At 38.8% G+C, this 13,180-nt stretch overlaps 2 protein-coding genes across 3 annotated transcripts in view; one reads left to right on the top strand and one right to left on the bottom strand.

Annotated features, from left to right (window-relative positions):
• Window positions 1–106: 106 nt before the first annotated feature.
• On the top strand, window positions 107–2,158 carry LOC110375798 (NADH dehydrogenase [ubiquinone] 1 beta subcomplex subunit 5, mitochondrial). The gene is made up of 3 exons (XM_021334054.3): window positions 107–308; window positions 492–702; window positions 1,846–2,158. The coding sequence occupies exons 1-3, from the start codon at window positions 154–156 to the stop codon at window positions 2,050–2,052; spliced, it is 573 nt and encodes a 190-aa protein (XP_021189729.1). The 5' UTR covers window positions 107–153; the 3' UTR covers window positions 2,053–2,158.
• LOC110375796 (arginine/serine-rich protein PNISR) overlaps window positions 1,847–13,180 on the bottom strand; it is a 69,076-nt gene continuing 57,742 nt past the window's right edge. The window contains exons 3-8 of one of the 2 annotated variants that reach the window (XM_021334052.3): window positions 9,825–9,887; window positions 5,113–5,310; window positions 4,609–4,717; window positions 4,152–4,333; window positions 3,862–4,016; window positions 1,847–3,725 (exon numbers count right to left, since the gene is read on the bottom strand). In XM_021334052.3, coding sequence (XP_021189727.1) covers window positions 3,257–3,725; window positions 3,862–4,016; window positions 4,152–4,333; window positions 4,609–4,717; window positions 5,113–5,310; window positions 9,825–9,887 — 1,176 coding nt within the window. In that variant the 3' untranslated portion in view covers window positions 1,847–3,256. Of the gene's footprint in view, window positions 3,726–3,861; window positions 4,017–4,151; window positions 4,334–4,590; window positions 4,718–5,112; window positions 5,311–9,824; window positions 9,888–13,180 lie in introns of both variants that reach the window. The other variant, XM_021334051.3, reaches the window with a different exon arrangement.

A 13,180-nucleotide genomic window follows, 5' to 3' on the forward strand; every position in this document is an offset into this window, starting at 1 on the left:
TTTTATACCATATATAAATCTAAACGATGAAAATATTAAGAAAAACTTAACATAAAAACCGAAAACGCATTATGGAAAATTAAATCAATTTTCAGTGACAGATTGTGGCTGGCAGCATTTGACAGCACCTGTCAAAATAGTCTTGTTAAAAAAATGGTGTCTTGGAGTGCTCTAGGCCGATCTTTCGGCATAAACTTGCTTAAAAACCAGATTAAAACACCAACTACTATCCAAAATGCCACCTTTACAACAAGTAAAGCCTTGAACGGATCCCATGGGGCGAAAACTTTTGTCTTACAACCATCCAGGTGATGATGGTTTTCAGTGATTACCTAACCAATTTTTTTTGCTATTGTTTGTTATTTTTATGAAATTTAGTGTCTGTCTCAAAATTTATAGTAAGAAATGTTTAATTTACCTTAATTTTTGTTGTATCTTAGCTTGGGTATATTTTTGATAGTTTGTTTCTAACCTAAACTTTTGTTTGTCAGATGGCAATGGCACAAGTTCAAGGATATGTTCCACTTCTACGCCATGCTGGGTCTCATACCGGTTGGGGCGATCATCTTCTACACCAACGTGTTCATCGGGCCGGCGCAGCTGACCCCCATCCCTGAGGGTTATGAACCAAAACATTGGGAGTACCACCGCCACCCAATCACTAGATTTATTGCCCGTTATATTCACCAAAACCCGCAGCAGGTAAACGTCATTATATTGAATTCTAACTACTTAAAGACTAACCTGATTATTTTTCCAACTGAACATTGAGGAGTATATGAAATTGAAATTTTCTCATAGGTATAATGGTCGAACTAATAGTAGTTTTACATAGTAGTACTTTATAAACTTCTTATCTTTGCAAAGAAACAACTAGGGTAGCTGTACTGAGTATAGCAGATTCAATTTGAATTCTAGTACTTTTAACCCATTGCGTACCAGGGTGCAGATATATGCGAGACACTATAGATTTTCTATTGTTTCATAATTATTAGATTTAGAAATATGGTTTTAAACTTATAATCTTACTCTAACTTATAATATATTATAGGAAACTTATGATTATAGATAGATCAGTCTATCATCATAAGCTCTATTATTATTAAATATGATCTTTAGATCACATAGATAGAGTCATGTCAGAAGTCTGAAGGTCTTATTAGTTGTCTAACTAAGAACTAACTGCATCTGAGTTTCTAAGTACCCGGGTTTAGAGCTCAGATGAGGCACTCGCTAGGTCAAAATTGCTTGTTGGGGGATCATTATCTTAAGGATTTTGGGGGCAGTGGCTCCATCTTTAGCTTTCATGCTACTCCTGCCTCAAAAATATTACTCTTTACTTTTATTATCATATGGGGTCATTATATTTAATGTATATGTTATTGCCGAATTAAAAAGGCGAAAATGTTATTTTTCCCTTATTTTCCCGTCATTCTATTAAACAGCTCGATATTTATAGTACTGAATTGATGCAGACTTTTGACCAATAGATGGCGCTGTCCAGAATAAATTTTATTTATTTTTTGTAATAAAAACTATCCTATGTCCTTTCCAAACTATGACAGTACCAAAATTCCACACAAATCGGTTAAGTAGTTTAGGCGTGAAGAAAAGACTGACAGACAGAGTTACTTTCACATTTATAATATTAGTTGTGATTTATTTATTTAATTAACTTTATGCAATCATGAAGAGAATTACAAAGACGGACTTAATGCCATAGGCATTCTCTCCAGTCAATCTTAGGGTGATGCAGAGATAACATGGTAGGTGCATTAATTAATTTAAAAAAGACATGTATAACACGGACAATAATTTAATTTGAGTATTTCTCTAATTTTCCAGGACTATGAAAAGTTCATGCACGCTATTGACGAGGAGAGGCAGAGGCAGAAGCTGCGTAAGTTGGAACAACAGATCATCAAAAAGATGGCTGAGCGCCAGGACTACCAGGCATACTATTATAAACCTTTGGTCAACAAGTACCACCGCATTAACAAGAAGACCGGTGAAGAAATGTACGACCGCATGGGTGATGATTACAAGGAATAAATACTATTAAATATTACTATTATAGAAATTTTGCTGACCATAGTATACTAGTAATCAAGTGTATTGTCACATAGTTCAGTGTAGATAAATAAACTATTAATTGTTTCCTAACAATTTTATTTGAACAACTGGCATTATTACATGCAACCCAGTACTACCTATGTCACGTTTTTTATGTGATTTTGTTGTTATTTATTTACTTACCAACAATATTTTGCGCCCAAGATTGTTGAAAATGTTATGTACTAAGATATTTTGGGTATAAATAAAAGAGTAAGGCTTATGGTAACATTGTTATTTATTTTACAGGAAATTTCTAACGATTGACAATAATAAATTCCGACTTGTGGAACCCTTACAAAATTAATGTCAACACTTACCTAGCAGTATGCTAAATGCCTGATATGATGCTATTTATGTAACTTTAATGCAGTTAATATCATAATCATGTTACTGCGGTCATATGGGTTCTGTAGAAATAGGAAGGATTTATTTTATTCAGGAAAATTATTTTAAATATCCAAATAGAGCGGATAAGTTATTTTGAATCACAAAGATTTAGAATCATCAAGAAGGCATTTGAGAAAATCATATCTTAGCATTATTTATTACAATTTATACTCTTGTATTGAAGAAGTAGGTAAATAATTCTGAAATTATATAGTAATTGATTCTAAAAAGCTTCAACTACAGACAAACTAAGAACGATAAAATCTACATAAATAAATCGGCGGTGCTGTATGCACGAAGCTCTTAACTATACTGTTACTCAATTAAATTACAAAACGATATGATTTCATTATCCCGTTCTTTCAGTCTTCGCAGTTTGTAGAGTTCCAATTATGACCCAACAACTATGTAATTAGATTGCTTCTCATAATAACATTTTTGACTTTAAAAATATTTACAACATTCCTAAGTTAAATAACAATTTCGATTTGAAATTGCAACTAAGCTAGATAATTATAACAAAATTGTAAAAATCAGTATCAAAGCGTAAACACAATCATCATATCCGATCGAAGTAAAAAAATAAAATTTAAACTAACAGTATCTAATTTATTGTTAGTAATATGGACTACAATAGACTGTTAGACATACGCTATTTAAAATTGTTTTACGATTTCTCAATGATAACAATTTTCAATTCTAAAATTTAAGACGGCTACGAGTTTCTACAATGTAAAATTTAAACGTTATAATTCTATTTGTTTTTTTCCTTCTCAGCCTGCGCGGCGAGCTTTGCTTCTTTTTTGGCCTTTTTCTTCTCTTCCTTCGCTTTTAGTTTGGCTTGTTTCTCCTCCTCCTTCGCGAGCAGCTTGGCCTGTCTCTCCTCTTCCCGGGCTTGAAGCTTGGCTTCTTTCTTAGCCTCTTTTTCCGCCTTAAGTCTCATCTTTTCTTCCTTCTTTTTCTCGGCTATTTCATTTTTCCTATTGTCACTACTTTCATCCTTTTTGCTTTTGTCTTCCTGTTTGGTATTTTCATCATCTTTTTTCTTTTTGTCGTCCTTTTTGGGCTTTGATTTGGGGTTATCTTTTTTCCGTTCAGTCTCTTTGCTGTGATCTCTGGAGTCGGGCGGGTCGTCTTTATTTGAAGGTTTTAGTGGCCGGAAGAAGTGTTGTTTGTCTTTTTGTGGCGACGTTTCTAACTGCGTTACAATTTTCTGGGCACACCTGTGGAATACAAAATTTATTTTATTGTTTGGAAATGCAGTATTGAGAAGGTATCTATATTTAAAATCAGTAGTTTATTGAAAGACATTTTAAATGAATCGATTTTAAACGAAGTTTATATTAATTACAAATATACCTTATTCTAGTAGAGGCGGAGGCAGCAGCAGCACTCTCTCTTCGTCCTTCACGAAATTCTCTCTGGAACTCCCTGATGGGAGGTAACCTGCCCGACGGCTCTCCAGCCGCCGGACCTCCCGTGTAGCTATGGACTTGATAATCTTGTAACCGGGCCTGTCAAAACAGAGAAAAAGATTTCTTAATTATTGTCATATTCTTAAAGATAAATTAACATTCAACAAAATCTGTGTTTCGTATAGATTGATTATCTTTTTCTGCTAGTTCTCATAATATGAGGTCGATGTCTACCTTCATACTATGGTGTTGCGAGCGTCTCAGCGAGTTGGAGGCAGGTTGTCGAGGGCGCGGCGGTACAGATGTCCTGGGCACTGCGCCCAGGCAGGCACCCCCACACTTGGCACCGCCGCACAGCTTCGTCGAACAACTGTTCGCGACATTCCCTCCGCTGTTCGATGACACGGAAGACACACCTGGATTGTACAAGTATGAATTACTTCCAAACGTTAGTGCGTTTACTAGGTCTATGATTTCTTTTGTATATCTTAAAATCTGAAACGACCTAGAACCGTGTCAGGTTTTCTAGATACTTATCATTTCTACCGTATAAAGTCCTCTAAAAGACAGATGGTAGTCGTAGGTTTTCTGTCATCTACAGGATGCATGCAAATTTTCAATCTTACTCGGCTTATCCCGTGACTTATCAGGGTAGTGGAGGAGTAATATCTACCAGAGAGGGAAGACTCGCCACTAGTGACGGAGTAGAGTGAGGCCGAGGCGGGCACGGAGCGCGCGCCTACAGAGTAGCTGGACACCGAGCCTGGTACGCCCCATGACTTCGCGCTACCGCTTGACACCTGGAAAGTAGAAGGTTACATGGTTATAATCTGGGTAAGTATGTAGGTGTTTATATTAATGGAAGTAAGAGAGAAGAGAGGTTCCTAGAAGATCGAATGCTGCTGGTAATTCTATAGAATGAGGGTCAACTGACCTCGAAGGTGGCAGACCTTAAGTCCTTTACCTTTTTTTTGTCATAAGCTTCATCTATAGAATGGGTTCTCAACTGACCTCGAAGGTGGCAGTACTTAAGCCCTTTTCCTTTGTGATAAGCTTCGATCTGGACCCAGAGTTTAGATTTTAAAATACTTTTCCTAGGATCTATCTTGGACTAATTTAACTAACATTATGCTCTTTCTATTCAATATGTTTTTTCATTCAAGTAGGTTCTATGTGTAAGTGCCACATATCTTACCTGCCAGCTCTTGCTGGTAACAAGCCTTGGCGCCTGCCTCAGCCGCAGGATCTTGGCGCGGCAGATGACGCACCGCAGCGGCAGCAGTCGCTGACTGACCGCCATTTGGATGGTCTTCACGAAGCACCGCCGACACACCACTCGGTGCCCGCATGGCGACGTTTGCATCGTCGCCTTCGCGTTCACACATATTACACACTGAAATGTATAAAAAGCCTATGTTAGTTGATGCACAAATTATCTTCATAACAAAGTTTGTACTAGAGAGAGCGGAGATAGTTTTTGCATTTCGAAGAAGCGAAATAAGAATGCCTGGGCCTTTTGTTGGATGCCTTGGAGACTTAGCCAAGGATATCCTGGTGCCATCACCTTATGATGGACACGAAAATAGCATGAGTTGAGTTTTGTATCATCTGGTGCGGCAATATGAGCATTTTCGAAGTTCATTTTTGTTTGTATAACTTGGACTGTGGACTTGTTAAAATCATGACTAAGTAAAATATAACAGTGAAGGGAATATCGTGTATTGTGTAACGTAAAATGATATAACTATTAGATATCTAATATCAAGGTTACCTGGATATTTAGAATCTAGACTTGATTTGACTTTAGATTGGATTCGTGATCTTATTTGATTTGTTGAAAGATAGATGAATGACAATTTATTACGAAATCGTTGGAACAATTTATTTACTTATCTATAGGTAACTACACCGTTATAAGTCGTGAAACGTAGGTTCCTATATACGAGTACCTAAGTAGTATATACGAGGGCTTTTTTTTAACGACGTAAAAAATCATCAAATGACCCCTCCCGCTGTGGGTTAGCAGCGGTGAGGGAGTGTCAGACTCTTACTGACTAAAAGCCGTCGTGTTCCGTCGTAGGCCTTATGTGCTAGGGCCGCGGTACCTCTTTCGAACAACCCGCAGCCCCGGCAGGCCCCCTGCTGGGCCCTCTGGGGTTGCTGACATCTCTTTGAGGAGCGCGTGGAACAACGCGCGCCGCCGACACGGGTCTGTTGTCTAAAAACAGACATGAGCGATGAGCCACCCGAACTCACCGCCCACAGACCCACGCCTACGGTGGCCGGGAGTCGTCTCGCGACACCCGGCGCCCGTGGTGTCTACCTGCTCCAGCGCGGCGGCCGGGATGAGAGGTGCGAACTCTCTGACGTTCCGCCGCCTCCTTCTCGAACATGACTGCTTCGCAGAAGGAGGCGACGGCATCCCATTCCCTTTCGCCCCGGACCATGGCTTGAACCAGGGCCGGACGCGAGAGGTCGCCGCCGCCCACAGCCTCGACGAGGACCCGGCGGTGCCCTTCCCACGCAGGGCACTCCTGGACTGTGTGGTCCACCGTGTCCTCGGGGCTATCCGCACAGTGGTGACACCCGGGCGCCTCCTCACGACCGATTCGATGCAGATACCTCCCGAAACAACCGTGTCCGGTGAGGACCTGCGTCATGCGGTACGTGAGGGCGCCGTGACTCCTCCCGAGCCACTCCTCAAAGGGGGACTTACCGCCACTATGGTGGCGTGCCCTGCACTGGGTTGCGACAGTCGCTCCTCCAGGCCACCATGACATCCCGCCGGAGCTCTGCCCGCTGCGCGACAACTTGTCGCGGCAACGGGGTTTCCCCCCGGCGCAGAGCCTCCTCGCGCCAGTCGTACAGGCGCAAGAAGACTCTCGCCTCCAGATCCCACGGTGGTAGTCCGGCTAGTAGGCCAGCTGCTTCGCGGGAGATCGTGCGGTACCCCCGGATTAGCCTAATGGCTATCACCTTTTGGGGCACGTTCAGGTAGTGTACAGCTCGCGGCCGTACCGAACGTGCCCATACCGGGGCCCCGTAAAGGGCCATGGACCGCAAGACTCCCGCGTAGAGTTTACGGCAGGGGGCGTTTGGGCCTCCCAGGTTGGGCAGGAGCCGCTTGAAGGCAGCACCTGTCTTCTCCAGTTTGGGGCCCAAACGTCGGAAATGTTCGACGAAGTTCCACCGGCCGTCGAGGACGAGTCCTAGGTACTTCATCGCCCCCTCGACGCCGATGGTAACCCCTCCCACCGTAGTATATACGAGGGCTGCCTTTTAAGTTGTGTCGTTTGAAATAAGTATAGATAATCCAGTAGGTTATTACCCTTTATTATTTTTTTAAGAATACTCAGCGATATTTAATGCACTTTTGCATACGTTCAAACCAGTTTTTAAATATTTATTCCATTCCAAAGTGGGGGTAGTCAAAACGGCCGATTTGTATACGTCAACAGCTTCTTCAGGTGTGCTGAAAGGTAGACCAAGAAGAATTTTCTTAATTTTGGAGAATGTAATAAAATCATTAGTGCTTAAGTTAGAGCTGTAAGGTGGATGATCCAATATTTCAACATTTCGGGAACTCAAAAACATCTTTGTTTGGCGGGCGGTGTGCGAACTTGCATTGTCATGGTGCAGAATCATTCGACGTCTTGGATGATTTTTTCTAAATTCGGTGATGACTTTTGGCAAACAAGCAGTGGTATACGACACAGCAATAACCGTCTCGCGATATTTTAGTACAATAGTGGCGACATGATCACCCTTTGCGAAAAACGAGGCAAGCATTTTTTTTTATAGTGGTTTGCGAGCGTACGACTTTGATCGGTTTTGGCTCGTCTTGGAAGACCTAGACAGCTGACTGCTGCTTAGAATCCGGATCGTAAGCGTATATCCAGGACTCGTTACCACTAACTATATTATAGACCTGCCTTGACTCTCCTCGGTCGAATCGCTGCAGAGTTTGACGTCACCAACTTACTCGGGGTATTTCTTGGTCGACGCTAAGAAAATGTGGTTTCCAAGGAGAGATCATCTATCTTACGCCAAGTTCTTGGTGTAGGATATTTTTGACTGTGGTCCCTGAAATGCCCACGGATGCCTCTATTTCACTGTATGTTACATGTCCGTCTGCGAGGATTAGCCGCCGCACAGCCTCGATACAAACTTGCATCATGGCGGTTTTTGGACGACCTTCACTTGGTTTGTCACTGAAGCTAGAGTGCCCACGTTGAAATTCTAAATATCAGCGTTCTACAATCCTTAAGCATGGTGCTACATTACTAAACACAGAACTAATCTCCTCAAAGCACAGAAGTGGCGAGAATTCCCTTTTAAAGTTGTAGAAAATAATCACACGTAAATTTTCCTTACACATTTCCATTTTTACAACCGACCTGTCACCTTTAAATAGACGATGCAATAAAACTATTCGACCAATTTAAAAATATTAAATTGTTTTCGAATTCTACATTAAAAAAGATGAAAATGGCATATATACATTTTTTTAATAATCGCGGGAAGTTAGCAAACGACAGAACTTAAAAGGCAGCCTTACGTACCTACTTAAGTAGCACGTCTTACCTAAAAAAATCTACTTTTGGACAAAGCACAGTATCTGTGCTTGACAGACCAACCTAAATTATGAAAAAATACATCAATAATTAATTTAAAATCAAATTAATTAATCGGATAACATTTCAATGAAGTAAATTACGCAATTAGTTCTGAAGCAGACGCCTTGATCTGCGCCAAGGTCGTCAGCTGTTTGCGCCGGAACCACTCATTGTTCACCGTTTCTAACTTTCACTTATTTTCCGATTAGAGATTACCTAAAGTTGCTATTTCAATGTCAAATTAAAAATCTGACTTCAAATCTTATGATCTTTATATTACCTATTATTATTTATTAAGCATGATTGGCAAGTATCATCAAACAGGCATTTACAAAATAAAGAATATACTAAGTGCGCGATGCACTCAAAAACATCTCCCCGGATTTTCATGCGATTTTCACCAATAGATAGAGTGACTATTTTCGGTACACCCACTTCGCCTGCTACTTATGAGTGTTTGTAGATATCTAAGAGAATGGAGTTTACGATTTGTCCTAGGTCCATTTACCTACATCGCAAGGAGTAATGCACTTTGAGACGTTCGCTCTCAGCCGTTATCTTGGCAGAACCGTAGTAGCAACCTATTTAATTTGGACTTCAGCCGGGTCCGATGAATGAAGATTTTGTCCGATATTATTTTATTTCAACACATAGGTAAAGCCGTAGCAAAATACTAGATGGGTAGTAGAAATAAGTTGTTCCCTCTGCCGCATTGCGATATAGCAGGATATGAGGAAAGTGGGGCGTAAACAAAAATATGAAAATGTAACGCTGCAGAAAAGCCCACGGCGTGTTATTAAAAAGTTAATGAAACCCAAAAATGTTGCTAATTCAGGTTTAATCTCGCTGCATTAATGAACCTCGTTCCAGTAGGATGAGAAACTTGATTAAGAATATCTTTTGTTTCATCTAGGTAAACGTTCCTTTGTTAATCAAGCCTGTAAGCTCGCAGGTATCTACCGATCATGTTTCATATGGAACTTAGGTGGTATTCAAAATTTAACTAAGTAGCTGGTTAACCGAAAGTGCTGTCGATAGGACTACCTACTATTTAAATTAATATGTAATCGATTGGTAAGAAAAATATATTTTTTTTATTTGTCAAAACTGTTTGAGTTACTTTACGCTGGAGTTAATTTAAATTATAAAAGTGAATAAATTATAAGAGTGGCTATAGGTACATTGCTTATTAAAACATGTTATACTGATTTAGATATAGCTAGAGGGTAAAGTCTTATCTTTTCATATTATATTAACTCAAGGAAGCTGCTACTTGTGGCTATACACTTACTTCTTCATCAGGCGAAGAGGCGAGTTCCGGTTCATTTTCTTCCAGTTTATTGAGCAATTTGTCCTGAAACAAGAGAGATAGGCTTTTAAAAATACGCCTCCGTTTTAAAATATGCATGCTTGACTTAAAAGTTTTTACGTTGTTTGATGGTTCCGTTAAAACGTTAAGTGTATGAAAGAAGGCTTATTTTAAAGTTGTTGTTTTATGACGCTAGAGGAAAAAGAAACGTTTTATTAGGTACTTTCAAGTTTTGGTTTAGGAATCGGGAAATATTTACCTACAGAGGGTAGGTATTATGAAACTGTGTCTCTTAGCTACAACTATAAATGGAATAGGGATTACTAATGTACAAAATTAAGTTCTCCTTCACTTCCTATTTTATTATTATTTGAGCCATATTCTTAAAGGTTAATTAATGCAAATTTAAGTTCGTACGTTCTAAAACGTGATGCCTAAATTACCTACATTGTATGTACATAGCTGTGTACTAAATCCGGTTGTAACATTATCTGTAATGGACAATCTGTTTATGATTCTATTGTTTACCGAAATGTGTATAAAATAAAATAAAATAAGTTAGTTTTACATACTTATGAATATGCAAACAAAATTGTATTTAACAAAATATATGACGTAATTGAGGGAGCCTGTATTTCTCCACAATGAACTTACATACCCCCTTAAAAATTAATACCAGATATAGATAAAATTCCCAGAAGGTAATTCTTTTTCGAAACAAAAATCGTCTAAGAGGTTCCTTAAAAATCCAATAAGGAAATGCTCTTGTTTGAAACAGTTACAAATGATCCTATAATTGATTGATGACTGACCCGGAATCATAGTGCACGAATGCAGTTATGTGTACATTGCATATCAATTACATTCACGGCCATGGTCATCGTGACCGTATCAAGTGTTATTCATACATGATTGATGTATTTCCATTACCTAGATTCAGTCAAGAGGATCACCGATCATATATTGCTGACAAGATTTTAGATTATCTAGCTTACAATGTTATAAAAAGAGCGACATTATATGGTTTTGTGGTTAGGATTATAATCTAACACCTGTACCCAAGCAACACCTACTGCAGAAAAGACCAATCTTGGAATAAAATTTTATCTGAATTCAAGTTCACATCAAAATAAGGTTACAAGATCCCAATCTGAAACGAAATCGGATAATATCTTAGTGGTCCAAGTAACGCCTACCCTTAAGCAAAACTTGGCATGAATTCAAAGTCATTACGAGATACATTAAAATTAATCTTCTCTACTCGCGTAACTTACTCTTGCTAGTTTTAATTGCAAAAAAAATGTGAAGAACGACGACTCTTGCAATTAGAGTGCGTTTTCACTGCAGGATAAAAGTATCACCGTGACTTTGAATAAAACTGGTAAGTATTCTCGTAGTCTTTTTTTTATTCAGCACCGCCTGTGTTTGTTCGTTTATGTATTTAGCTTTTATAGAAACACACCCTTAAGTATGAGTGACTTTATTTATATTTTCAGCACGTTAATAGACTCAGTCTGTTAGGAATATAAATGTTTAATTACCCACTGATGATTGCATTACTCTAATGTCTTTATAAGTGCTTTGTGCTATAACAGACTGCATTATGTTTAGAAGAAAAAAATGCATAATAATCCGAGATTTTTATCATCATAGAGATTAGAATCTCACAACTGCCTGTATATAATTTGCAGCCAGATTACATAATTAAGAATTGTATTGCACAAAAAAATTGTTCACAAAATTGTAACAAGCGCAATTCACTAAAAGTATTAATTATATAGATCTGATAAACAATCTTACGATCTTTATAGTATTTTTACGTAACACAAATTCAATCTAAAAAGTACAATATCTATTATTAGTAGGAGCGACCGTATTTATTTCCGACACAGTTGATCCACGAAGCTGAGCTTAATGAAGTCACTGTCGGCTTACCCAGAATGGATCTAACCACGGTTTAATTAACTGCAAGGCTCTGAGATCGGTTACCGTAGTTATATGCATCTTAATACAGTGTATGTAACCGTTGCACCTATATTGTGAGAGTTTTCACCTGATTTCATTTGTTTTAGCAGGTATGAACACATCATCCTCCGACCCTTTTTTCCTAAGTATGTTGGGGTCGGCTTCCAGTATAACCGGATGTAGCTGAGTACCTACCAGTGCTTTACAAGAAGCGACTGCCTATCTGACTTCCTCAACCCAGTTACTCGGGCAACCCAAACCCCTCGGTTAGACTGGTGTCAGACTTACTGGCTTCTGACTAGCGACGTAACGACAATTTAACGTGCCATCCGAAACACAGTCATTGGTGTCTAAGATATACTTACTTAGGTAAGAACACAATTTAGATCTATCTCTTGTATACAGTTGTGAAGCTATGTACTAGCTTCGTAACAATGTCACTCACACGCATATATCTAAACTGTAGTATGGATGGGTGGTTTGAATATTTAACGGTTTATTGTTTGACTATTTAAATTCGTAAGGGCTTCCCATATTAATATGCGTCTGTGACGTCTTTTGAGATAAAACCTGATTCTGAAGTTGTTGTTACCTACGTCATTTCAACTTTAAGATGGTCAACATAAGACAACATCTACCGCAGACGATGAGACAGCCTTATGGACGATAGCTGGCCGGAATGGTTGATTGACAGTTAATTTTTAAAGTTTCCGTTCAAACCCAATAAAAGTTTTTAAGCACGGAGCATAAGAGCATATCTTCCTCTTCTTAAAATACTTTATTAAGTTCGTAGCCGCAAATACTCGTATCCACGTATGAAAGTATAGCAAGCCAAATTAATTTATTGTTGCAGCAAAACTTAACTACGATAACATAATCTGAGCAATATTTCGTTTAGCTCTCTTACAAAAAAGTACGTTTAGTGGTCGCCTCTAATTTATTTGCTGGAAGAGTCGCTACTGGCGTAACGTCAGGAACTAAATTAAAACAGCCTGCTTGCAACAATACGACAATCAAAGGTATTACGTCATGTTACTTATGAGAAAGGAACGCTAAAAATAAATGAACCAATTTCGTTAAATTGCCTGTAAATTACTGATACACTTTTTCCTTAAGTCTACAAAGTAAATACAATACGCGCTAAGATGATTTTGAAATAAATCATGACAAGCATTTTTAACTATCTAGAACACACTTACCGATTTTATTTAAAATGATTATCAACCTAATACCTTGGCAAAATCAATTCGCTCGACTAGATTATTTCGTCGCGTTTTTGTCTTACAGAACCGATTGCATAATCATGGTTGCCATTGGTATCTGCGGTCGAATTTAAGTATAACAACTAAACAGTTAGCAAATAAACCTCGGTG

The sequence above is a fragment of the Helicoverpa armigera genome, chromosome 18 (genome assembly GCF_030705265.1).
Source record: "Helicoverpa armigera isolate CAAS_96S chromosome 18, ASM3070526v1, whole genome shotgun sequence".
NCBI lineage: Eukaryota > Metazoa > Arthropoda > Insecta > Lepidoptera > Noctuidae > Helicoverpa > Helicoverpa armigera.

Excerpts from the sequence above, each read along its gene's own strand:
- LOC110375798 (XM_021334054.3), top strand. The coding sequence starts at position 154 with ATGGTGTCTTGGAGTGCTCTAGGCCGATCTTTCGGCATAAACTTGCTT. Across the intron at positions 309-491 it reads TTTGTCTTACAACCATCCAG|ATGGCAATGGCACAAGTTCA; the intron begins GTGATGATGGTT and ends TTTGTTTGTCAG. Across the intron at positions 703-1,845 it reads TTCACCAAAACCCGCAGCAG|GACTATGAAAAGTTCATGCA; the intron begins GTAAACGTCATT and ends CTAATTTTCCAG.